Source organism: Paramormyrops kingsleyae, chromosome 12, assembly GCF_048594095.1.
Source record: "Paramormyrops kingsleyae isolate MSU_618 chromosome 12, PKINGS_0.4, whole genome shotgun sequence".
In the NCBI taxonomy this organism is placed as follows: Eukaryota; Metazoa; Chordata; class Actinopteri; order Osteoglossiformes; family Mormyridae; genus Paramormyrops; species Paramormyrops kingsleyae.
Window position 1 is genome coordinate 6,653,623 of NC_132808.1, and position 26,204 is coordinate 6,679,826.

Here is a 26,204-nt window from a genome sequence, read left to right on the forward strand (position 1 = left end):
TAGTCATTTGAGTTGGACAAATATATATCTGGTGCCTGTTATACAACTCCCCACCCGGAGTAGTGCAGCAAAGGAAAAAATTACTTATCAGATGCTTTTGTTCAAAGTGACATGCAGCTGAGGATCAGAGAAGAGGTCAGACAGTGTTTGGGAAGCAATCGGGGTTAGCAGAGGCTTTTAACCAAAGCAGCGTACAATTAGAGCAGGATCAGCCAGTGCCGGGAGCAACTGCGGTTAAGGTCCTCGCTCAAGGGACCAACGGTGGTATTGCTCTGTCATGGGATTTGAACTGGCGACCTTCCGATCACAGACACACAGCAACAAACCTAGTGCCATCGCGGGAACCATGAGGTTAAAAACAGCCATTAAAAAGAACACACAAGGAACTGTAATTTATGATCTTTCAACACCTGTCAGTTGCTTCTAAGCAGGCGAGTATGTCAACTGGCTGTCAGGGCACATCCAATGCAGAAATCTGGAGGGAGGAGATGGAGAACATCCCAACAGCACAAATATTGCCTATAATGTACTCGAGGTTCTAAAGTTATCTATGAAATGAGTCGTGACTAGTCCACAGAGTCAGTCACGATTCCCTCCGAGTGCTTAATACTGGTCAATGCATCTTCTGAAATACGAAACGAAGTTCATATGCATTTTTACATAAGACATACCCCTCTAAACGTTCTAGCACACAACCCTTTGTCTTCCTCCTTCTGTAAGATGAACACAAGGGAACAAAAATAACAGTATGTGTGATCCAGGTCCTTTTATATACGAGATGTGATAGATCACAATTCCTGTTGGGCTGCTTTATGCCTATACAGTATTTTCAATCCTGTCGTGATTACATAAAATATAAGAAGCATATCCATGACCTATCAATCTTTCAGCTGATTATGCTGGTCATGGTGCATGTCTGTGAATCCCATCCACTGGATAAGTGATCAGAAAATGGATGGTATAACATTGTTGGTCCAGTACAAAAACAAACAGAGGTACACTGACATTTTACTAAGCGACTGCACAGCATGCGTATCCAGAGCCTGTGAAAACCCCATACTTATAATGCGGCCGCGTCTCAGCACCTTATCGGAGGCTGCTACAGATGGGGAAATGGAACAATGAGCACCAGATACTGAAACAGAAAATGAACAAGTGCATTTTCAAAACATTGACTAGTGTCTCATTCTTAGTTCAGAGCCCACCCTTAGCTTAAACATGTACCGGAGCCAGTCGATGCACTTCAGTGCACGTTCTTTAATATCAGTCGTGATTTCCGTTTTAATGCATGATGCCATAAGGGTTTTATTTTTAAGTCTGACTATAAAACTCTTCTGAAGACTGAGTAGAAAAAAAGAAACTATGTACAAATTGTCATACACTATACAGGGAGCATCTCTGCATGTTTTTATATACAATATAAAAAAAACATCTAAAAACAGGGATTCTCACTGTTTTGGGGAAAATACTAATGGCCTTTGGGTAAAGCGAAATCTCTGCATCTCAGAACCACTGGGGATGCGACAGGATAGGACAGGAAGAACACTCGAGACGACAGGATGGGAGAGAACCCGTGTGATTAATGAACAGAAATAATTCCACAGAAATACAAGGCAAGGAGATGAAGGGACGGGATTGAACTTCCCCTGGAGAGCTGCTCAGCGAGGCCCAAACAGCATGTTCAATGGAAAAAAAACACGGCCCTGCTCCTTTCATTCAGCTTCTGGGAAACATGAAAGCAGGGGAGCAAAACGGCTGCCGCTTCTGCAGTGAAGCCTCCAGCGTTGGCGCATTTCCTCTAAAATGAGTGTCAGCAGGCTCTCAGCGACCCGGCGCAGGCTAAGCAGTTATGGGAGGTGCAGACATGGACAGATGCATGGACGAGCTGCCGTTATACTGCTTATACGACACAGATCTTGTTCTTCTGCATCTTCTTGGAAGATGTCATTTTTTGCTTCTCCTCACAAGGTCCAAGTACCCCTGCTGCTGAATTAGCCAGATGCAGTTAAGACTATTGCGAGAGCCATGAAAAACAGCCATAAACAAGGGCAGGATAGACTTGGCACAGGTGTTAACACACTGCTTTTGTTGAGACAAAGCAGTCAGCTGATGGTATTCATATCGCGCTACCTGTACGTCGAGTCCCTTGAAATTAGACATTGGGGGCAGCTGATCTGGTAACAGAGGCAGCCACCGAAGTGTGTTATTCCATTTCCTGCGTATCCTTTGGGACACAATCTGCAGATTTTAATGAAGGGTCATGGAGGTTGGGAGTTAGTTATTCCTGTCCCCCAGTCACCGTCATCCGGGGCCCTTTTGTCTGTCCTCAGGGGGGCTGACTGCCAGACGGTCGGCAGCAGGTAAATGGGGTCCCATGAGAAAGGTCCCTATTGGACACCAATGCACCCGCTCAGGGGGGTGCGGGCATGTTACAGGGCCTGTGATGTGTCTTGTGCCTAGGGTGCTGCCGTGAGACTAGCGGTGGGAGCTGGGGGGGTGGAACACCTGATGAGAAACAGAGCTGCGACCTGGAGGCTGGGTGGGTTCATAGTGGCCGTCAAAGGCCAGGCCATGATTAATGATGTCCCACTTTTAATTTCCCCAGTGGAATACTGAGCATGCAAAAGTCATCTCACTCGAGGGATCTCATCAGGTTTACCTTTGAGGTCAAGTCAACATTTTTCTCATGGCCCTATTGAACATAGCGAGTGACCTAAACAGCCAAGAGACTGGATAGAAGAGGTTGGACAAAAGATGTTAATCAAGTTAACGAAACAACTTCACTGTGACCTTCACACGGTATCTACCCACCCTTCAGATTCAGCTGTGGGCACACACACACACACACACACACACACATATACTGTGTGTGTGTGTGTATGTGTATGTATATATGGTATATGTTATGTATAAATAAGAACAAATAGTATTAAATACATAATATATATATAGTAATAATTTGAAAAAATCATTTTTAAATCATACCATGCCAGGAAATGACAGGATGTAACTGGTGCAGTGAGGATGACTAGGAGAGCTGCATAATGTGATAGAAAATGGCCACTTTGAGGTACATGTCTGTATGGTAGCTGGAGATGTTAAACTCTTCTTGCCAGAAACTTTAACTCTGAAGTGCCTGTTTTTTCCAGAATTTCAGGGATTTCATCAAAGCAAGCTTTCTGATGGCAATGCTCGAAGCACCTCTCCAGGAAGGTGTCCAGAAGGCATCCTAAATAGATGCCCAAACCACCTCAACTGGCTCCTTTCGATGTGGAGGAGCAGCGGATCTACTTTGAGTCACTCAAGAATGTCCTTCTAAGGCTGAGCTCAGAGACCCTGCAAAGGAAGCACATTTTTGGCACTTATAACCTCAGTCTTGTGCTTTCAGTCATGACCCAGAGTTTGTATCCATAGGTGACGATAGGAACGTAGATCGACCAGTAAATCATTTGATTTATCTTACAACTCAGCTCTCTCTGTTCACCAAGACAGACTGGTACAATGTCCACATACCTGATGAAGCCGCACTGAATCCCTCTCCATCCTTCCCTCACTTTTCAACAAGCCCCCGAGACATTTGAACTCCTTTGCTTAAGCCAGTAACTCACCCCCATCCTGGAGAGGGCAACCCACCCTTTTCCAGTTGAGAACCATGGATTCAGACTTGGAGGTGCACATCCTCATGCCAACTGCTTAAAAATCACTGCAGCCAGCCCCAGTGAACACTGGAGGTCACAGCCTAACGAGGCTGCAGAAAACAAAAAATGCAATCCTGAGGTCACCAAACAGGACACTATTCACATCTTGACTATGCCTAGAAATTCTGTCCAAAAAAATTGAAATAGAATTGTTGACAAAGAGCAGCACTCACTGGGTATGAGTGTGACTTGCTGCTGGCAATGTAAAGTAAGCTCTGGTGGATGGTCCAGGGTTCTACAACCAGGACGAGATCTGCATTGTTTCTTCAACAAATTCACTGACCCTCCATTCTAACACCCTGTCACAGGCCTTCCTAGGAAGGCTAAGTAGTGAGATCCCCACGAAAATGCAGAAGACCCTCTGGTGCCTTCTGTAAAGAATGGGATTTCCATCCTAGTCTGCTAATTTAGAGGCACTGTCCCTGACCATCAAACATGTCAGGCAAGGTAGCCCAACATCATCTGGAGCCTTTAAGTACGCAGGGTGAATCTCATCCACTGCCAGAGCCTTGCCATTGAAGAATCTGACTACCTCAGCGACCGCAGTCCCATTGATGGATGAGTTCTCCGACTCCTTCCTCCAAGCAAGGAGTAAGTGGGATTGAGGAGGTCCTCGAAGTAGTTCTTCCACCGCCATACTATATCCCCAGTTGAGGTCAACAGCACTCCATCCTGCAGTAAACAAAATGGGCAAAGGCCCATTTCCTTCTCCTGAGTTCTGACAGCATGGCAGAATCCCTTTGAGGCCAATCAAAAGTTGTGTTTCTACAACTGTTAAAACCACACTCTGTTCAGCCTGCCAGTACCTGTCAGCTGCCTATGGATTCCCACATACAAACCACACTTGGAAGGCCTCCTTCTTCGGGCTGATGGCTCCTTTTATCGGTGTTCCATGCCGCAGCAGTGGAGGTATGGAGCATAGCCCATTTGGGCTCAATGAAATTGTGCGGCTGATCAAACAGAACACGTGCGGTTAGGACAACGGTATGAACCCTGATGATCTCACAGGGGAACCCCCTTCCCTGCCAATCAACACGGCCAAAGCCATGAAGAGTGGAGTAGAGCAGCACAGGTGTGGATTGGCTGAATGGCCATCTAACGGGACTGTAGCAGAGATAAAAGCCCGAGGTCAGTGGGGGAGGAAGCCTGCGGCACGTTTCCCTCCCGCTTTTCTTATGCACCAAAGCAGCCATGACAGACAGTAAATACCCCTGAGTAAATAGATGATGCGTTAATCACAGCGACTGTCAGCTCAGCATTTAAAGGTATCTCCTTATCTGAGCTCTGTGACATAATGCTAACAAATGGATAGTCAATGTGCTTCCCAGAGCACGGCCGCCCCGGCTGGATGCCATCGTTATTCCAGGCAGGTGCCTTAATTTATTAGGTTTGCCTGGGCTGTTTCAAAATGCTTACCTTGATGTCACATCCTTTAAATGCACAAGCTGGGGACGTCGGTCCATCAAAGGGAATGTGCCTGCACATATGCACACTAACGTGCACATGCAGCCGATTCAACTCGGAGCATGGGAAGAAGCTGACACACATAATTCAGACACCACATATTTGATAATGAAACACTCAACCCTGGGCAAGTTAGACTATAATGCCACCATAATGCCTGGATTCCCAAAAACATTATTCTGTAACACAACGGGTTTAAAAATGACTAGTAACTGACTGATCCCACAAAACGACTGACTGACCCACAAAACGACTAATGACTGACTGATCCCACAAAACGACTAGACACAGACTGATCTCACAAAGCGATTAATACCTGGCTGCCTCCCCAAGAAAACTAATGCTTCATTGATCCCACAAAGTGACTAATGGCTGACTGATCCAACAAAGAGACTAATGACTAAATCCCACAAGGTTTCAGTGGCTGTTCGTGAGCACAAACTACATCTAGACTAATAAGCTAAGTTATCTATTCTCCATGACACACTGCTGTTCTTCTGCAAAGCAAAATTATAGTCATTTTCTTTTCACAGTTTGGAAATTGTTTATGGCAACAGAAAATTGCAAAAAAAAAAAAAAATGTTTAAGGTAAAAAAATAATTCTGACCAAAAACTCAAATGACAAATGACAAATATAGCACCAGTGTTCTCAAAGAATTTGGATCATGTTATATTTGCATGACAGTAATATGGTCCATTCCATTATGTATGCTATTGCATTATCAACTGACAATCAAAAAGTCAAAAATTATTACAGCCGTAATCATTAGTGCATGTAATTATTTTGTTTTTTCATTCCATAGTTTTATCTCTAATATCTTGAGGAATATTAAACCAAATTAAACTGAAAAGTATTACAAAACTGGAATAAATCTGTAGCTTACATAACAATACCTCTAGTATAGCAGACAGTATCAATGCTAAAACCAGACACTAGATATAGTGCTTCATTCTATATTTAGCCTCTGGCTGCTAATTATCAATGTGTATATATATATATATATATTTGATTATCAGCTTTTGAGTTTGTGAGAAACTGATCCAGTGCTAAACAAAGGAAGTTAAACATAAAATAAAAATATATACAATCCAATTTGGATTTTTACCGATTTATTACAGACCCAAAATTCTATAACATTCATAGATTTCCATGTAGTGACATGGCTTTTGTTAAACCTGTCCTTTACATTATGCTGTCATCCATGCCTAAGCTTGTTTAAATAAGTTATTTTACAATACAAAAATGTTATTGACAGACGTTCCATGAGCTTATGCTCATCTCCTTCACAACATTTTCCCCATGGCAAAGAAATAGTTTACAATACTTTCTCCATATTTACAAAAAAGAGAAGAGTGCAATCGATGCTAATTTTTTTTTGTTTACATATTGACAAACTACGTCTTCCACGTCTACAGTGGCGTTTCGCGGGGAGAGATGGGAGGTGCTGTGGAGTCCAAGGGAGGATCAAGGTGAGTGACAAGTCGAGCTCTGGGGGTGGGAGCCCCTTTGGGTGGGTGGACATGAAGGTGAATACACAGACAAACACATGCCTTTGTCTAAAATACAAGCACAACTGCTCTATTCAGCACTGAAACATACAAACAGCACCTGTGCAGCATGCGTTAGAAGCCTTGGCCGTGCCTGTTCAGGGGTCCCGCTAACCAGCGAGGAATCGGTCACGCGTGTCCTGCGTACGAGCGATATGGAGACGATCCTCGGAGACGCAAAGCGTGCTGACAGCCAGCGTCATGTGACCTCACTGGGTCAGCAGCATAAGTGTGTATTGGGGAGGATTTTTTTTCCATTCAAACATATACATGTGATTTGTGTATTTTTTTTTTTTGGGGGGGGGGGGCTCCCTTGTTTTGAAAGGACTCTATTTGATGGAACAGAATGCCAAAAGCTTAGAGTGATGTAATACTGAGCCACTGTACTCTCCGGATAAGCGGCGCATTCCAAGGGACAAAGTATGTGTTCAAACACAGAAGGAACAAAACACAAAAACATTTTCTTTAGTTCTTCCCTCCTCGGAAAGTCTCAATTTTCTCCTTTGAGCAAATTGTTGCTGACGATTTAAAAGTTTTATAACTAGCGGCAGTCGTCTTGGAACCTAAAAGACTGTCTGGAAACAGAAGAATAAACACATCAATTTTGTTTCCCCCCAGCCTGTTCTGACTGAGGTAAAACTCATTAAAATGGGCTGTGACTCCCGATTGGGAGACAACAATCCCAGAGATAAAAGCAAACGCTTCCAGAAATAAAGGGACTCTCGGTATAGTCATGCTTGTGGCTTCTTCACTGTTTGACCCCATTACCTGGGAGAGGATACTTCACCTTCAGGTACATCTCCTGTAACATTATAGCCCCCCCCCCATGCAGCGATCATGGGACACCCTACCCCTCAATTCCAGACGTGGCTGACACGACATCATCATTTCCCCCTTCTGAACTAAGATGGTTAAAAGCAAAATTTGGCTAATACAACATAAGCCGCTTAACACAAACATTCCAGATTAAAGAAGACTTAGTCTGCCCCATAGCTGTGTTCACACATCAGGGGGAGATGTGTTCCGGGACACCTGAAATGTAATCTCCCATGCCCTGCGTTAGCCTCATCACCACCCATCACGATTATGGCCAATCCGACATAGTATGGCCGTGACCCCACTGTCTCTTCATCATAAGACAGGGAACAAGAATAGCCACCCAATCACCTGTGGGATTCAGAGAAAACAAACTTATCTATTAGCTTATGCTGGTGAAGACTTATGTGAGCAGAGAGACTGATGGGACCCCCCCGCCCCCCCCCTCCCCCATGCGGCAAGGAGCTGCTACACACTGTGCATTGTCTTCCATAATGAGCTCAAACCAGTGACTGTGTACAGGGCTCCCTTCTGGTACACGGGACATCAGAAATCAGACACATGTCTAAAAACCATATAAAAGAAAATGTAGATATAATGACTGGATGGGAAAACAGCAGCTGCAGGGTGATGAAGGGAAGAAGAGAGCGGGAGGGGTGCAGGCGTCAAGCGTGATCCGCATGGCAGCCATTGCGCACCTCCATCTGTCCCACGTGGCGCGCCCTCGTCTCTGAGAGCATCTCTATCGTCCGTCGGCTGGGGATGAAATCGCGGCTCCCCACTTGAGGTCGGTTATTGCCAGGACTGAGTTCAGCGATGTCCACCCCTGCCGCGTCCTTCCTCGGGCTCCTCCCCCGGAAGTGCACGTCTTCCCCCATGGATCCCCGGGCCCCTCCCCAGTCCTTGGCTCGCGACTCGGCCGGGTGCATGGGATCAGATACAGGTGGCCGGCTGTGCGGGGGGCTGGTGCTTGCGATTCCGCACGGCCCCAGACTTCTCCTTATAGGCGACGCACATCTGCTGGGACACGTCCACCAGGGAGCTGGCCACTGCCAGCCCTGCAGCAGGGAGACGGGCACACAGGCATGAGACCCACAGTAGGGAGACCAGCAGCTAACAGATACACAGGTATGAGAGATGGGAAGTGGAGAGATCGACACAGGCAGGTGAAACACACAGAGACTGAGAGAGATACTCCAATACAGGCAGATGAGAAGGGGAGCAGAGAGACTAACACAGGCAGGGGAGACAGAGAGCAGAAAGACCGATGCAGGCAGGCAAGATGGGGAGCTGAGAGAGAGACCGACGCAGGCAGGCAAGATGGGGAGCTGAGAGAGAGACCGATGCAGGCAGGCAAGATGCGGAGCTGAGAGAGAGACCGACGCAGGCAGGCAAGATGGGGAGCTGAGAGAGAGACCGATGCAGGCAGGCAAGATGGGGAGCTGAGAGAGAGACCGATGCAGGCAGGCAAGATAGGGAGGTGAGAGAGAGACCATCACAGACAAATGAGATGGTGAAGCGATAAGAGAGACCAACACAGGTAGGCGAGACGGAAAGTGAAAAGGCAGACAGGCAAGTGAGATGGGGAGTGGAGAGAGATGGGGAGTGGAGAGAGAGAGAGACAGACGAGATGGAACAAACATGACAGCATGCCAGAAGGCATTTTCTGGATGAATTATGTGTTATCCTGCAGAATGCACATACCTATCTGCGGGTTTTTCCACATTTATCATTTAACCATTGTTTCTCTTTGACTTAAGATCGAAATGGTACGAATGTAAAGGGTGCATCGAACGCTTTGTAAACGCGGCATTGTTACACGCATCCAAAGCTGAAATCCAATAAGCCTCTCAGATGGAACGATTTGGGACGGGATGTTTCAGGAACAGTGTGTCCCAATCCGGGGAGGGGGGAGGGTGACAGAGCCACATGCGTTGGATGACGGTGCCCGGTGGCGTGTGACCTATAAATCATTCTCAAAAACGTAAACGATTAAGGCGATGGATGCACCCGTTTCACAGCTATTCCTGGAAGCCCTAGTGCAGGGGGCGGCGATGCCACAGAGCATCAAGCATCCACACAGCTGACAGATCGGAACCTCAAAATGAAAAGGTACAAATTAAAATCAAATTATTAAAGTACTCCCTGGAGTAAGACTATGCAATCATTCAGAAAATAAACCCCACCACGAACAGCAGATCGTATCCACACTAAATTATTTAAAGATTCACTGCAAGGACCCATACTTTAAATTTATCAGGGGTGACACTTATGTTCTTACAGACCTGTCTCAAATGTCCCTTTTATCTCAAAATCCCTCCTGAAAATAAGACATACTTGGACACCAGGAATATATCTGAAGAATGTACTGCTCATGCTGCCAGAGCCACATCACCTAGTAACTTTCATTCACAGGCAACAGATGATCCACAGTCACCCAAATAAGCTTTGGTGTGACCGTTTCAAAAAGGTGCAGCATTAACTCTCTGGGGTCTAGGGGTCATGCTACTTAAAAATGGGCAAGAGCCATGTGTTCCCTTTAAATACCAGAATGTATGTGACACACTTTCACTGACTGGGGCATGATCACACATTTCTTCAAATATCATAAACTTAATTCATGGCAAATAAATTATTTCTTATATATTTGTTTTGCCATTACACTCATCTTTATTTTAATGTATATTGTAAATATGTCAGATTTTTGTTAAGTTTGAAATTTGACATCAAAGTATAGACATTGCAAAATGCAGTTTGGAACACTTGCAGAAACATTATAAAAGTACTTAGTAAGCAATGCTGGCAGTTTGTTTTGATCCCAGATATCTGATCAGCAAAGTCTTGGCTACATGAAGATGACTAAATGGTGTAGTTGCAACATTCAGTTTGATAAAAAAAATAAGAAAAAGGTAACTCATGTCACTATTTCTGGCTCCTTTCATTGAATATATAGCAACTTTCATGTGTATGAATGAGTCATTGACCCCCCCCCCCCCCCCCCCCACCTTTATGGCGCTGATGGGGATGTATTTAGAATGTGAATAGCGATCTTCGGGTGAGAGCGGTACTACACGCCCCCGATGCAGGTAAAACAAAGTAAGGTGACATGGTTTACTTTTTTGCCGATTTAACCTAATTTTAAAAACTTTAATGCTTCCGACAATGGAGGTTTTGAAAAGAAGACAGATTACGGATTTATCCAGCGTTTTTTTCTTGATTCTACATTAAGATTTCAGCAAGATATAAACTAAAATAGACGCGAAAAGTACGCTGCGTCGCCGACAATGCACTCGACCCCAGAGGGTTAAATTAGGCGAACAAAAATGGGCAGAACATGCAAATGGCACACAGATGGACTGAATGAAACCCACAATCAAACCCACCATCAAGTTACGCCGACTGATAAAACAAGCCCGTCTACTTCATGTACCTGGACTCTATAACCTAACTCCAATTTGCTTGCCTGTAGCAAAACAACCGTACAGTGATTTTTGTTCAGTCCAGCATGAAATCACCCTGCTCCGGAACCAACAGTTATCAGAGCAGTCGGAGTTTTGGCAGAGATACGCTACAGTCTTCCAGAGAGTCTTCTGCATATTGATCCTCCTGCGTTGGCCGTTTTACACCTGATCATTTGTATTTAGCAAAGCCAATGCAGCCAATCTCCATTTAGTAGACTGGACTAATTACTGGCTGTTGATAATCCAAACCCTTCCGGCCATCTGTAATAACTGGTAGGAATGAGCAGTCGGAACATTTCCGAGGCAATGACCGTAACCTGGACACTTCAGAACAAGCTATGTAAATGAAGCCCCTAATTTCTGATACCCTCAAATCAAACTGGAAAGCTACTTAAAAATGGGCAAGAGCCATGTGTTCCCTTTAAATACCAGAATGTATGTGACAGTTTTTCCCATAGATCAGAGGATCCATCCCCATGGCACAAAGCTACCCAACAGGGGCTGACCCCCGCCTACCTGGCAACAAGGCCTAAACAGAGACGGTCTTCATCTATTTGCTGTCTCTTGAGGGTGAGAATGTGACAACACTACATAAGGAATGGGAGAGAGGAAGACGAGGGATTGTAACAAAAAAAAACAAACTTGAGACTTTAAGAGACGGATCGGGAGAGTGTCAAGAAAATAATGCAACTGAGAAAATGGGAGGAAATGTGATTGCGAGAACACAGCAGAACATGGAGAGACTGTGACAGTGCGGCGGATACAATCTAGCAGGAGAGACAGAGATGGTAAAAGCGTGGCTAAAGTAAAATAAAGATCATGACAAAGCCGCAGTAAAGACGAGACGAAGCAGAACACGGAGCAGAGGTGTGATCTAGTCAAGAGAATGTGGAATGCGAAGTGTGTCACAAACAGAGAGAACATGCCCTGAAGGGGATGAGATGGGGAGTGGGTACTGACCTGATTGTCCCGGAGGCGGGATGCCTCCAGAGCCCCTGGGCAGCCGCACAAAGATGGACAGCACAGCCGCTCTGTTCCCGAAGCAGGGCTCCATGGCGATGGGCTTGGGCACCGTCTGCAGAGACATGGCACAAGGGTCAACGTGGTGAACCACGGGGTTCTTCGGGTTTATCGCCTGCTTCGTTAAGTCTCACGCTAATTACACAGGTAACGTCTGCCGCTGCGCCAGGTCAGGAGGACCCGTGCGAGGCGCCGTGCGAGGAGCTGCACACGAGCCAGTAGCTGTTGGAGTTCGGGAGATAGACGATTAAAGAAAACAACGGGGAATGGGAAAGAGAACAGGCCAGGCCCTTAAACACAGGCTGATGTAAATGAGTCACTTTCAACAAGTCACTGTAACTCTGTACCAGGTAAGTGGTTAAGAAAGATGGATTGTGTGATTTTTTTTTCTGTAGCAAGTAGCTAACCAGTTTACCAGTCCAATTTAACCAGAGTATTTCAGTGACCTGAAAGACTTCAGCCTGCAAAACTGTCATAGGTGCAACTTTGCGCTGAACCAGGGACCCAGCGATGGGTGTCAGCATAACTGACATAAGGATCACCCGGTTTACTGAAGGTTTTGTTTGGGGAATGCACCTATTTCGAGGAGAGTAAATAATAAATCAAGCAAGCAACATCCCGTGGCATGACACCTCAACAGAAGCATGGCTCCACAGAAGAACGTGCTTATGCAGACAGAACCACGTGGAAGGATAATTAGGCCCAAAGAAACCAGGTTTCTTCCTCACGTGGCTGGAAGAGCCAGAATCAACTTACGACTCCACTCTGGAGCCATGTGAAGTCACCTAAAAGCTATTAGCCAAATGTAGTTACAGGTCGGTGGCGGAGAGACTCCCTCACCCCAAACTGCCGTCGGCCTGGCGTTACGGACGGCTGAGGCTCAGAGCTGCAATCGGCCTGGCGTGAAGGGCAGCTTAAGTGCGACACGCCAAGACTGCCCCCTTCAGAAAGGCTTAACGCTTCCTGAACATTTCTGATGGTTCTCTTACAGCCTGAACTGAAGTGCCTAACAGCCTGGAGGTATGAAGGCGCAAGGTGGTGGCCGGTCTCAGAGGTGCTCAAGACTTGCCAGTGGCAGGTGGCCGACACGGAGCTGGGGCCCAGTCACCCTGTAGCAGGGCAGCTACCAGCTAATTGATTTCTAGCGTCTTGCCCGACTGTCGGGTCCCGCCACTGGGACACAGCGCCATTTAAGTTCAGCTTTATAGACATAACGGAAATGTAAACTGAATCCCTCCAAAAGCGGCATAAACAACAACACGTTGATCTGTTTGGGGAAAAGGGAGGGATCCAAACCTATGCCTACAAATCCGGAGCGGAGGCAGGCAGCGCATGTATGATAGACGGAGCTACAGCAGAACTGCAGATGCCGATCCAGAACCGAGCCGGCTACAGCGAGGGGTTTGATATGCCGATCCAGAACCGAGTCGGCTGCAGCGAGGGGTTTGATATGCCGATCCAGAACCGAGTCGGCTGCAGCGAGGGGTTTGATATGCCGATCCAGAACCGAGTCGGCTGCAGCGAGGGGTTTGATATGCCGATCCAGAACCGAGCCGGCTACAGCGAGGGGTTTGATATGCCGATCCAGAACCGAGTCGGCTGCAGCGAGGGGTTTGATATGCCGATCCAGAACCGAGTCGGCTGCAGCGAGGGGTTTGATATGCCGATCCAGAACCGAGTCGGCTGCAGCGAGGGGTTTGATATGCCGATCCAGAACCGAGTCGGCTGCAGCGAGGGGTTTGATATGCCGATCCAGAACCGAGCCGGCTGCAGCGAGGGGTTTGATATGCCGATCCAGAACCGAGCAGGCTACAGCGAGGGGTTTGATATGCCGATCCAGAACTGAGCCGGCTACAGTGAGGGGTTTGATATGCCGATCCAGAACTGAGCCGGCTACAGTGAGGGGTTTGATATGCCGATCCAGAGCACAGCTGGCTGCAGCGAGGGGTTTGATATGCCGATCCAGAACTGAGCTGGCTACAGTGAGGGGTTTGATATGCCGATCCAGAGCACAGCTGGCTACAGTGAGGGGTTTGATATGCCGATCCAGAACTGAGCTGGCTACAGTGAGGGGTTTGATATGCCGATCCAGAACAAAGCCGGCTACAGTGAGGGGTTTGATATGCCGATCCAGAGCCGAGCCGGCTGCAGCAAGGGGTTTGATATCACGATCCAGAGGCAGCCGCGGTGTGGCTTGCGGAAGCCACTCGAGTCGGGTCCCTAGGCACCAGGATGCTGGAAACTGCACCCTATGCTAAAGCGGACCCCATCCCCATCCGGTCCACACCGAGGCGCCTCTCTAAAATGTAAGGGAATGACCGAGGATGGATAACCCTACCAAAATGGCATGGGGCGTCCCACAGGAGTGCCTGACAGAACCTCCAGGATTAATCTGCCCGGGCGGGATACCAGCAGCTCGTCTCAGCCCTGTGTGTGAGGACAGGCTCTTAGTGATGAATATAGGCAATTTATTTCCTTCACCTCACTCCCATGTCCCTGTTGGGCCACCGCGGGAGGCCCTCTTTTTCCTCCCTGTTGTAGTCTGGAGTCACATTATCAGCATTTAGTTGGCTGTCCTGATCTGGCCGCGGAGTTCCCCGGCAGCTCCGCCGAGCCCCTAGACACCAGTGAGGCACCTCTCCGCCTGCACTCACCTCGGCATAATCGGAGGTGGCGTGTCTGTCAGACAGCTTGGCTTTTACAGCACTTAGCTATTAAAACTACATAGACTGTCGCACCAAGAAGCTCATGGGAAGGGCATATTTAATTAAGAGCTTATAATTTACTTTAGCCCTCGCATGAATCAGTAACACTTTTCTAAAATAAGAGAGATCAAATTAATTACATCAAGCAGGCCGATTGTTATTTCTGCTAAAGTTATGAAAATACCCCAAGTAGCGGAAAAACAAAATGACATTTGAGGAGAAAGCTGCTGGATATCAGCCGTAGCTCTCTGTAGCACAGAGGCGAGTGCAGCACCGGCACAGGTCCAGCTGACATCCAGTTCTGGGATGGAGAGCTTCCTCGGGATGCCGTCAACCGCTCAGCCACAGGTGCTCTTACATCTTGCCCATCTCTCAAAAGGAAATGGGCAAGAAAACAAACCCGCTTCCTCAAAGTGCTTCACACCACAGCACAGACATACCCCTTTGTTGGACTGATCTCTGTCCTCAGCGGGGAAACAGTGGCCTACTTCACATGGCTTTGTAACGGGATAGCTCTTCCCGTTGAACCTTTCTGGTGTCAGAGATCTGCACACTTTCACAGATCGGTTCTGCTTGGGTTACATTCATAGTCGGCACAACAGAGAACACCCAATAAGTAATTCTTTAAAGATAGTGAAATGAATGTCTAGATCTCTGATGGCAAAAAAGCTCCAATATATTCAAATTCCAGCATTCAGATGTTGTTAGGCATCCATTGACCTGCTAAATTTTGAGATGTAACGCTTGAGCTGGACGGCTCTGGATGCCAGTGTGTGGGTCACAGTCAGCTAGATGGGAGCTCCAGGGCCGCAGAACAGACAGGCGGCAGAACAGACAGGCGGCAGGGCAGGCAGGCCACAGAACAAGGCAGGCCGCAGAACAAGACAGGCAGCAGAACAAGACAGGCCGCAGAACAAGACAGGCCGCAGAGCAGGCAGACCGCAGAACAGACAGGCCGCAGAACAGGCAGGCCGCAGAGCAGGCAGGCCGCAGAGCAGGCAGGCCGCAGAGCAGACAGGCCGCAAACAAGACAGGCCGCAAACAAGACAGGCCGCAGAGCAGACAGGCGGCAGAGCAGACAGGCGGCAGAGCAGACAGGCCGCAGTACAGACAGGCCGCAGAACAAGGCAGGCCGCAGAACAAGGCAGGCCGCAGAACAAGACAGGCCGCAGAACAAGACAGGCCGCAGAACAAGGCAGGCCGCAGAACAAGACAGGCTGCAGAGCAGGCAGGCCGCAGAACAAGACAGGCCGCAGAACAAGACAGGCTACAGAGCGGACAGGCCGCCTTTGCTGTGACGCCTGCATAATCACATCCTGCTTGGCTGCCATAGCTCGCCTATGCTACCGCTGCTCACTCAGCATGGTGTTTTGGGGCAGTGTGCCTGTTATTCGCATAGGAAGCACCACGGAGCACTAATCCTCGCTCATACAGAGAAGGGGGGCAGGAGCTTAGAAACTGCTACTCCCACCGGATACCTTCCTGTCCTCGGCGATGTCATCCTTTGGATGCAGGAGGGCACAGAAGATGGCCACATGTTTACACATTTCCCAAACTGCGCGATTCAGCAAGGTGGCCAACCTTCTGTCATATCCCACTCGTGTTGAAGTGTCTGATGACAAACAGATCCTTATTACCTTCTCCTCCCTGTCACCCCAGCTGTCACTCCTAATGGCGCATCTCTCCCCAGATAGCCTGGCATGCTTTCCCACAGAAGTATATCCAGAAATCCACTAGACAGATTGCTCTCTTTATGTAGTGCATATAACAGAAGATGTGCATGGGATCTAGTGCCCCCTGCTGACACCTTATAGGGCATGGATGATAAGAACCATTTCTGCAGGACAGGCTAACCCAAATGGATGCCAAAAAATAATGAATGCTAATGCAGAGGAAGTCCCATTCATTCACTACCAGATATGGGGTGTTTGTATATTTTTTAGGTAACAGATTCACATTAAAGCCGAATTTAGACTCCTTAAGTATTATCATGAACCCCAAAAAGGCCTCTGGGCTTTATCCATCATTCATCAGCCGATCCTCCAGGAGACACCTGCCAAGTACAGCACTGGAACCAAACCAAGCTGTCAGACAGCCTCATTTTCAAAGACCCTTCATTCAGGTCGGTGTAAATTAGCGGCAAGATTTAATTCGATTTGAATAGCAAAGGCAAACGTAAAGGTCAAGCTTTGAGGGATGTTCAGAGAAACTTCTGAGAGTTTAGATACTTGTAACCAATCATTATCAGAAAGACCCCAGGATGAACCCCTGACCCAGGAGGTGCGCAGCCCCTGGCAGAATAAATCACGGAAATTTAATTCTGGCTTAGACAACATCGTGACTCAGTCTGGTTAAGAATTGCCTTCCTTCTTTTTATAATTTTCAGACACCTAACCTGCCTTCTGAACCACCAGAAGGACACAGTCGCCTCTGGGACTCAGATAAGCCCCTGAATCTTAACCAGCGGACTGATGCAGCTCTGCGGTTGATTAGTAATGTGATGCAGCTCTGAGGCTGATTAATAATGTCTAAACTAATTTGTCTGAGTTGCACATGTGTGAAAGGCATTGCACTGGTGAACAGAGTACATGTGAGCATTCTCATGCAGCCGCTAGCCTGGCTGCGTACGGCGCTTGCGGGAAACGAGAGACTGGCGGTAATTATCAGCAGCGATGTCGGGACGGCGACAACGTGGCACACAAGCGCCCATCCGACACGAGCCGAAACGAGCCGGGGGTGGGGCAGGGGGGCTGAAGAAAGTCAATCTGAAGGCAATCTACCACAGCCGGCCGTTCATCCCGCGTGCCACCTGCCGCGTGCGGAGGGGGAGGTACATCTAAATTGGATCTCTGTGGCTCAGATGTTCCCAGACAGGAGGCGAGGAGGAGCCTGAGCTAAGCAGGATATTACAGTGGCTTCGGAATAGTGTGATGCTACAGCGACAGAGCAGAGCAGCGTGTCGGGAGAAGGGAGAAGGGGGCGGGGATCCGTGGGAAGGGGGCGGGGATCCGTGGGAAGGGGGCGAGGATCGGGGAGAAGGGGGCCTGGATCTGGGGAGAAGGGGGCCTGGATCTGGGGAGAAGGGGGCCTGGATCTGGGGAGAAGGGGGCCTGGATCTGGGGGAAGGGGACGGGGATCCGTGGGAAGCGGGCGGGGATCGGGGAGAAGGGGGCGGGGATCGGGGAGAAGGGGGCGAGGATCGGGGAGAAGGGGGCCTGGATCTGGGGGAAGGGGGCGAGGATCGGGGAGAAGGGGGCCTGGATCCGTGGGAAGGGGGCGGGGATCGGGGGGAAGGGGGCGGGGATCGGGGAGAAGGGGGCGGGGATCGGGGAGAAGGGGGCGGGGATCGGGGAGAAGGGGGCGGGGATCGGGGAGAAGGGGGCGCTAACTCAGCCACACCAGAGCCACCGCCACATGTGGCTTTCATTGAGAGTTCAGTACAGCCCTTGAATTAGAAATAAAAACATTTTAAAGACCTTACTTATCCATGCTAGATAAGGATGGGGAGGCTGGACTGAGAAGCTGGTTCGGATTATTCCTCTGTTGGTAACAGATGGGTGCTGATGAGCGTCAAAGTGACTAGAAGTCATTCATTCTCTGTGGGAGGGCGTGTCGCCAGGCAGCGGGGAGCGGCACGATTTCGGCGGCGAGAGCATGAAAATGAAGTTGAAGCCCGTCAATGAGCTGACGCACTTCAGTGGCGACCCGTTGGAATGTAGAAATGCTCAATTAAAGAGAGTTCCACAGGACACATGCGTGGAAACTTATGTTCCAACCAAATGCTGATCAGAACATGGCGATGCTGCTTAAACGAAACGTTCCAAGCACTGTGAAACAGAACACGTCTCAACATGGCACTTTTACGCTGTAGACATGGTAAAAATACTCGTGTTTAGGCAGCATAAAACTACGCACTTAAAAATCCCATGTAGACATTCTTATACTGCGTCAACGCGGTCAACACATGTTAAAAAGGTCAGTATTGAGACATACCTAGGCTAATACTTTTTTGTTCAAGGGCAAAAGTATCAGTCTGTAATGCATAATATTGGTTACTGCATGATAATATTTGAGCTTTTAATCATAGCCATTGAAATTTAAATTTTATGAAAATTTCAACGAAGAGGCGCATTGTTTTGTCTGATACACTAAATTTATATAATTAAACCGTGTTTGATACAGAAACAATTTTTTTTTTAAATTACGCATAGACCAGGTTGTCAAAGTATCGGTGATCCAGATGAATTGGTGGAGTGCATACTAGTTTTGGCACCATATAATGAAAAATAATGTTAGTCGTCAGTAACACTAACGTTACTTATTTATAGCAGTAGTGTTTGTCATGTGCTACAAGTTTATTTGCCTTGTGGGCCGCTTCAGGAAGTTTGCTAGACCTAGAACTGTGAACGACCTTGTCCCCGCCCACTCAGACTGTACGACCTTTTCCCCGCCCACTCAGACTGTGAACGACCTTGTCCCTGCTCACTCAGACTGTGATCGACCTTGTCCCCGCCCACTCAGTCTGTGAACGACCTTGTCCCCGCCCACTCAGACTGTGATCGACCTTGTCCCCGCCCACTCAGTCTGTGATCGACCTTGTCCCCGCCCTCTCAGACTGTGATCGACCTTGTCCCCGCCCACTCAGTCTGTGAACGACCTTGTCCCCGCCCACTCAGACTGTGATCGACCTTGTCCCCGCCCACTCAGTCTGTGATCGACCTTGTCCCCGCCCACTCAGTCTGTGATCGACCTTGTCCCCGCCCACTCAGACTGTGATCGACCTTGTCCCCGCCCTCTCAGACTGTGATCGACCTTGTCCCCGCCCACTCAGACTGTGAACGACCTTGTCCCCGCCCACTCAGTCTGTGATCGACCTTGTCCCCGCCCACTCAGACTGTGATCGACCTTGTCCCCGCCCTCTCAGACTGTGATCGACCTTGTCCCCGCCCACTCAGACTGTGAACGACCTTGTCCCCGCCCACTCAGTCTGTGATCGACCTTGTCCCCGCCCACTCAGACTGTGAACGACCTTGTCCCCGCCCACTCAGACTGTGATCGACCTTGTCCCCGCCCACTCTGTCAATGATAGAGCCAGTGATTACTGGCGTCACGGAGAGTGCGGCCAGAGTGACCGCTGATGCTCCCGCCACCTGTGGTTTGAATGTACGGTCAGAAAAACAGGCCTGCCAGGATACTTCTTTGGGGGACATTTGGGAATAAGGCCGGAAAGGGAAGAAAAGAGGAGGGATGACGGGGAGGGAAGGAAGGATTAGGAAAGGAGAACAGAATTGGAATGAAATGGCATGAAAAGGGAAGGAGAGAATGGGAAATGGGATAGTGAATAGAGTCATGGAAAGAAATGAGGAGGGAGTGAAATATGGATGGAAAGCAGAAAAGGATATGAAAGGGAAAAATAGGAATGAGGAGAAAGAGGGGAAGTGGAAAGTGGCAAGTGGAAAAAGAAAAAGGGGGAAAGGAAGGGAGGTGAAAACAGGAAGAGAAACAGGCCATTTCATGGAAGAGCCCAGCAGTGTAGGCCAGGAGGTGGAGGGCAATAAGCACCTTTCATGGGGGCTGCACGAGCCCCACTTCCAGTTATTTACAGTCCATCCCAGATGGCACCTCTCCACTCTGAGCAGGCAAGACAGACCGTCACTGGCTCCACTTCAATACCTGAGGGCGCCACCAGACCCCAGGACAAGCACTGGATTCGATTACACCTGCAGATTATCCTCCAGGGGCATGTATGCAGACGCTGTCTGAAAACGCCACACGTCCGACGAGCAGATCGGCCGACTGTACCCAGGGTGATGAGCGATGCTAATTAACAAGCAGCACTAATGCGCTTCAGAGAACCTGACTTACGCATGTAACAGTGACAGGGATCAAAAAGCCCTGGAGATCCACCTGAAAATCCCAAGTCTAAATTGGGTCGTACCATCCCCTGCTGTGAAAATGGGTGACTGCCAACTGTGATCTCAAGCCATGTCCACATCTGACCAGCAGACCCTAAACCAGTGTGGTAAGGACTGTTCATCTGCCAAATTGGTGGGGGGTGGGGTAATTACTACAGTACTGCAGAATAAGATGTCCAGCTGAGGGGAAATAACACAGAGAAAAGGCCATCGCTGCGGGCAAACTCACCTTAATACTGCCTCCGATAAGGTCAGGTGGTTCCTCGTCTGTTTCCAAGGCGACGTTGATGGTGGCAAAGGGCCGGCTGGCCATCTGCTGCATCTCGCGCAGGAGTTGCTGTGGAGAAGAGAAGCTCTGTGAGGGACACAGTGGTCAGCTAGGGATGTGCGGGCCTCCCTGCCTACCACCACCAACTGGAAGTACCACACAGAAGGAACACAAGGGGCACTGAACTTCATCAGTATCTCTAGTCTACAGAAACAAGCCAACCTATGATGATGCCCCCTTTGATTGGCTACTGCATCCCTCTGTCAGCCTATCATTCCACGGCTAGTTTCCACATGATTTACTCTTTAGGAGACACGCCCCCCCCCCCCCCCTTCTTTGCTCTGTCTCTCACTGCAATCATGATGGGTCTTCACTCCTCAATTATTCTGCCTCACAGAGCCCCCCTCCCCTAATCAGCTGTGAGCTCACAGTATCTGCCCCCTCCCTAAAACCCTGGACCCTGCCCACGTGTGGTAGCCGCCTAGCAGCACATGTGCACAAGCTCACAGACGCACTGGAACGATGGAACACCTGGAGCTTTGAAATTAGCACTGATGGGCTTCTTCCTCCGGAACATACCGCAGGGCACTTGGCAATAACCCCCCCACCCCCCTTCGCCCACATCTCTCAGCACTCCACAGGAAAGCTTCATCTGAAAATAGCTCAGGGGTGGGCACGCCCTGACTGCTGACATTCATCTCCGTGTCGCTTAATACTCAGCCACCTTGTTTTACCTGTGCACGTCTGTGTGAAGGTATAGTAAATATTTGAGCACCTGTCTCCCCAAGGAAACTCGTAAATTAACAGCAGGTGACTAAATGCAAGTAGGGTGAGTTTACAAAACAGGACTCTGTCATTTCCCTCCCTGTACGGTGCACTCTGCACAGGGAAAGGTCAGGGGTCAGACACGTTTACTGATATTTAAATAGTGTGCAACTAATTCTCTTGCAGTTGTGAGGAAAACAAGGCAAAATGCCGCGTAAACAAAAGTTTGAACTGAAAAATGTTCCATCTGAGATGAGAGGCTAACAAACTATTAGCATTTTAGAATGAGCAGAGCTTTCAGAGGCAGCATCGCCATGAACTGATCGGACATCAGAGCATCAACAGAATGACTATCCAGCTGAGAGAGCGGGTCATGGGAAACTCACAATACACTATTACACACACGCCACGTAAATACGTAGTCCCTGACAAGCAGTACAAGAAAAAGTTGATGGAAAAACTGAGAAATAATGGAAGAGAAAAAAAACAAAGGGTAAGCAATATAAATTTTAAAAAGCAGTGTTATATGTGGAAGAGCAGCACCAAAGGTCACTATGCAGTACTTTTGAAAGGCAGGTGTAAAACACGTGTTCAACGCACGCACGCACCACATGATTAACTACAAAACTATTCAGTCTGCACTATAACCAGCCTAAATGCAGAAACTAACTTCTCAAGATGCGGATCCCATTGAATGCATTAACCCAGATAGAGTGAGGAACACTCCATGTTAACAAAGCGCTACCATGACGACTGAGAGGTAAGGAAGCAGCGCTGCAGATCCTGCGTGGCCCGGCCCTGCATTAAGATCGACTCGTGCCTGACCGCAGCTTTGCAGGCACTTCTGCCACTTCTGCTCTTTAAGAGCAGCCAGCGCCTTTATGGCCTTCGGTTCAATTAGCTGCGTTTTGCACTGTTACCCAGCTGTACCCAGGAGTGTCAGAGACCACATTTGTAGCATGGTGCCTCTCTGTCCCTGCCAGATGCTTTGATGAAAGCTGTACGACACCAGCAAGACCGGTTTGCTCGCCGAATGATCAGCCCACATACACAAACAGCATGTCATGTGGATCCAGAGACAAACAATTTTGTCCTGGCATCACCTTCATGATAAATTAAACTGGAGCAATGGGTGACACCATGGCCTCCAGCTGCCCATCTAAATTTTGACTGCGCTCCCAGGAATGACCACCCCCTTCCCAGGCAGAAGACCTGGCCAGCTCTCCCGTAGCCACGGCAGAGCGGCTGGCTCATTAATCAGCCCCTGAGAGGCTCAGCGTGCAGGGCTCTCCCCCTTGGCCTCAGGCAGCCTAACGCTATGCTCCCGTAAGCGTGTCCGATGGCCGGATACAAGCCTTTCATTCTGGCCGGGCCGAGTGGGTGAGAGGAGCTGGTAAAAAGGTCATAAAGCCAGCTGCAGATTTCAGAGTTCCCGTTTCTGCCCTCAGGTCTTTCCCGCCCTTAGAAAGTAGCCAAGCTGAATCTTGCACCTAAGAACTGATGAGCCACAGATAGTCCTAATGCACTACTCAAAGTGCTTTAAATGTGAGGATTTTTAAGCATAAAACCCCTATGGTCACTCTACAACTAATACATTCAGCTAGCCAAAGGTACACAAACATGACACTCTGGCCAACAGCAACACAGTGAGTCGAATCGGGTCTAAATGACAGAACCAAACTTCCTGTGGATGGTGGAGAGGGGGCTACAGTGGCTGCTACAGTGTCTCCTGTGAATGCATAAGTGTGTACACATGTAGGTGAAAGTAACTTCAGGAGAAAACATGTAGCTCCCGCCAACCCGACAGATCAACTATGCACAGAGGACGGAGAGGGCCTCTGAGAATGATGTAGAAGCAGATTACAGGGGCATGTGAAAGCAGACAAATCCTCACCCATTTGAAGAACAGAACGACACACGACCATCAGCCCAGTGCCCCTAGAAATCTAACCGGATCACGATGACAATGAAGACGGAACCATTACCACACATACTGTTTCGGTAGGACAATCGGAGAGGAGAGATCTTATGAAGCATATAATGCAAAAATGCGTGAATTTACTTACTAGCACAACTCATAATGAGAGGGGAGCTAATTTTTCAAAAATGATGCAAACTGACATCCAACATTATAGGTGTAAACAAATCAGATATGGACATCTATGCCAAAAGCTGTGTGCCAATTCACAGCCCTCAGCAGCTCATGAGCTTAAGCTGACATAAACAGGAATAGTACTGAAGGCGTCTGTCTGTGATGTCTATTTCACAAGATCGCATGTGAGTGAATAAAGTAACATTTGCAAAGTTTAACATTTTCACTGCTCAAGCAAATGGCATCACATTTTATCCACGTTTGTGGATAAAATACAAACTACAAACTACAGAGCAGAAACACTAAGTTGTGATATTATCTGAAAAATAAATGTTTTTGGTACAATATATTCAACTCAAGTGGGACTTTCTTCTTTCCTTTTTTAATTGCTGTGTCAGCCATACACAAGTGTACAGTGGTATGAGACGTCATTCACCCAGGACCATGGTGCAACACAAGACACATGGGGGGCTGTTTGTACACAATTACAGGGGTGGGACACAAAGTACATACATAAACATGAACGGAGCGTGGTTTGTAAGAAATATCTGTACGTAAAAAATATCTGTACATAATATAGCAGAATGTAGCAGCAGAATATAAATATGGTAGGTAAGCTACGTAACAGATAGAATGATGCATGTAACAACATGCCATGAGAGGCAGGAACCCACCAAAGAACAACGTGATATAGGAGGCAGGAACCCACCAAAGAACAACGTGATATAGGAGGCAGGAACCCACCAAAGAACAACGTGATATAGGAGGCAGGAACCCACCAAAGAACAACGTGATATAGGAGGCAGGAACCCACCAAAGAACAACGTGATATAGGAGGCAGGAACCCACCAAAGAACAACGTGATATAGGAGGCAGGAACCCACCAAAGGACAACATGATATAGGAGGCAGGAACCCAGCAAAGGACAACGTGATATAGGAGGCAGGAACCCACCAAAGAACAACGTGATATAGGAGGCAGGAACCCAGCAAAGGACAACGTGATATAGGAGGCAGGAACCCAGCAAAGGACAACGTGATATAGGAGGCAGGAACCCACCAAAGAACAACGTGATATAGGAGGCAGGAACCCACCAAAGAACAACGTGATATAGGAGGCAGGAACCCACCAAAGAACAACGTGATATAGGAGGCAGGAACCCAGCAAAGGACAACGTGATATAGGAGGCAGGAACCCAGCAAAGGACAACGTGATATAGGAGGCAGGAACCCACCAAAGAACAACGTGATATAGGAGGCAGGAACCCACCAAAGAACAACGTGATATAGGAGGCAGGAACCCAGCAAAGGACAACGTGATATAGGAGGCAGGAACCCACCAAAGGACAACGTGATATAGGAGGCAGGAACCCACCAAAGAACAACGTGATATAGGAGGCAGGAACCCACCAAAGGACAACGTGATATAGGAGGCAGGAACCCACCAAAGAACAACGTGATATAGGAGGCAGGAACCCACCAAAGGACAACGTGATATAGGAGGCAGGAACCCACCAAAGGACAACGTGATATAGGAGGCAGGAACCCACCAAAGAACAACGTGATATAGGAGGCAGGAACCCACCAAAGGACAACGTGATATAGGAGGCAGGAACCCACCAAAGAACAACGTGATATAGGAGGCAGGAACCCACCAAAGGACAACGTGATATAGGAGGCAGGAACCCACCAAAGAACAACGTGATATAGGAGGCAGGAACCCACCAAAGAACAACGTGATATAGGAGGCAGGAACCCACCAAAGAACAACGTGATATAGGAGGCAGGAACCCACCAAAGGACAACGTGATATAGGAGGCAGGAACCCACCAAAGGACAACGTGATATAGGAGGCAGGAACCCACCAAAGAACAACGTGATATAGGAGGCAGGAACCCACCAAAGAACAACGTGATATACACGGGTAACAAGTAAAGTGACCAATGACAGGGGCAAAACAATACCTGACCGGCGAGAGGCTATAGGCGACGTCAAAGAAAAGAAATAAGCAAAAGGGCTAAATAACCTACCTGACCATGTAAATCCCCATAGAAGAACTACTCTGTCCTACCCAAAATACAGAGGTAACGCCTGGGGGCTTGTCCAGGAAAGACCATGGGATTCAGGAGCAGGGAAACCCATTACATTTGACAGTCGTGATATTTAGGGGATTGTAACGCTTGCTCCTCTACTTAACTAAACATGGCAGAGCCCTTCTCACAGTGGGCCTAGATACCATTCCATGGTAGCAGTTCAGCCTTCTAACGCCTGGTTTCACCTGGAGTACGTGTGGAACTGGTTCCTCATAAGGACTGCTCATAATGGAACTGGCCACCCACGTCCATCGTGGTAAATGAGGCTGGTTCCACTGAATTGCATTCTTCGTGGAGTGCAGCAGCACACAGAATGACGTGTCTGCATGGGCCCGGATTTATAATGTTCTCTACCGTGGA

The 26,204-nt window shown here is 48.2% G+C and overlaps 1 protein-coding gene across 1 annotated transcript in view; it reads right to left on the minus strand.

Moving 5' to 3' along the window:
- Positions 1–5,808: 5,808 nt before the first annotated feature.
- atrn (attractin) overlaps positions 5,809–26,204 on the minus strand; it is a 124,050-nt gene continuing 103,654 nt past the window's right edge. Inside the window, exons 27-29 of the mRNA XM_023799986.2 lie at positions 20,857–20,964; positions 11,948–12,062; positions 5,809–8,584 (exon numbers count right to left, since the gene is read on the minus strand). Coding sequence (XP_023655754.1) covers positions 8,460–8,584; positions 11,948–12,062; positions 20,857–20,964 — 348 coding nt within the window. The 3' untranslated portion in view covers positions 5,809–8,459. The remainder of the gene's footprint in view (positions 8,585–11,947; positions 12,063–20,856; positions 20,965–26,204) is intronic.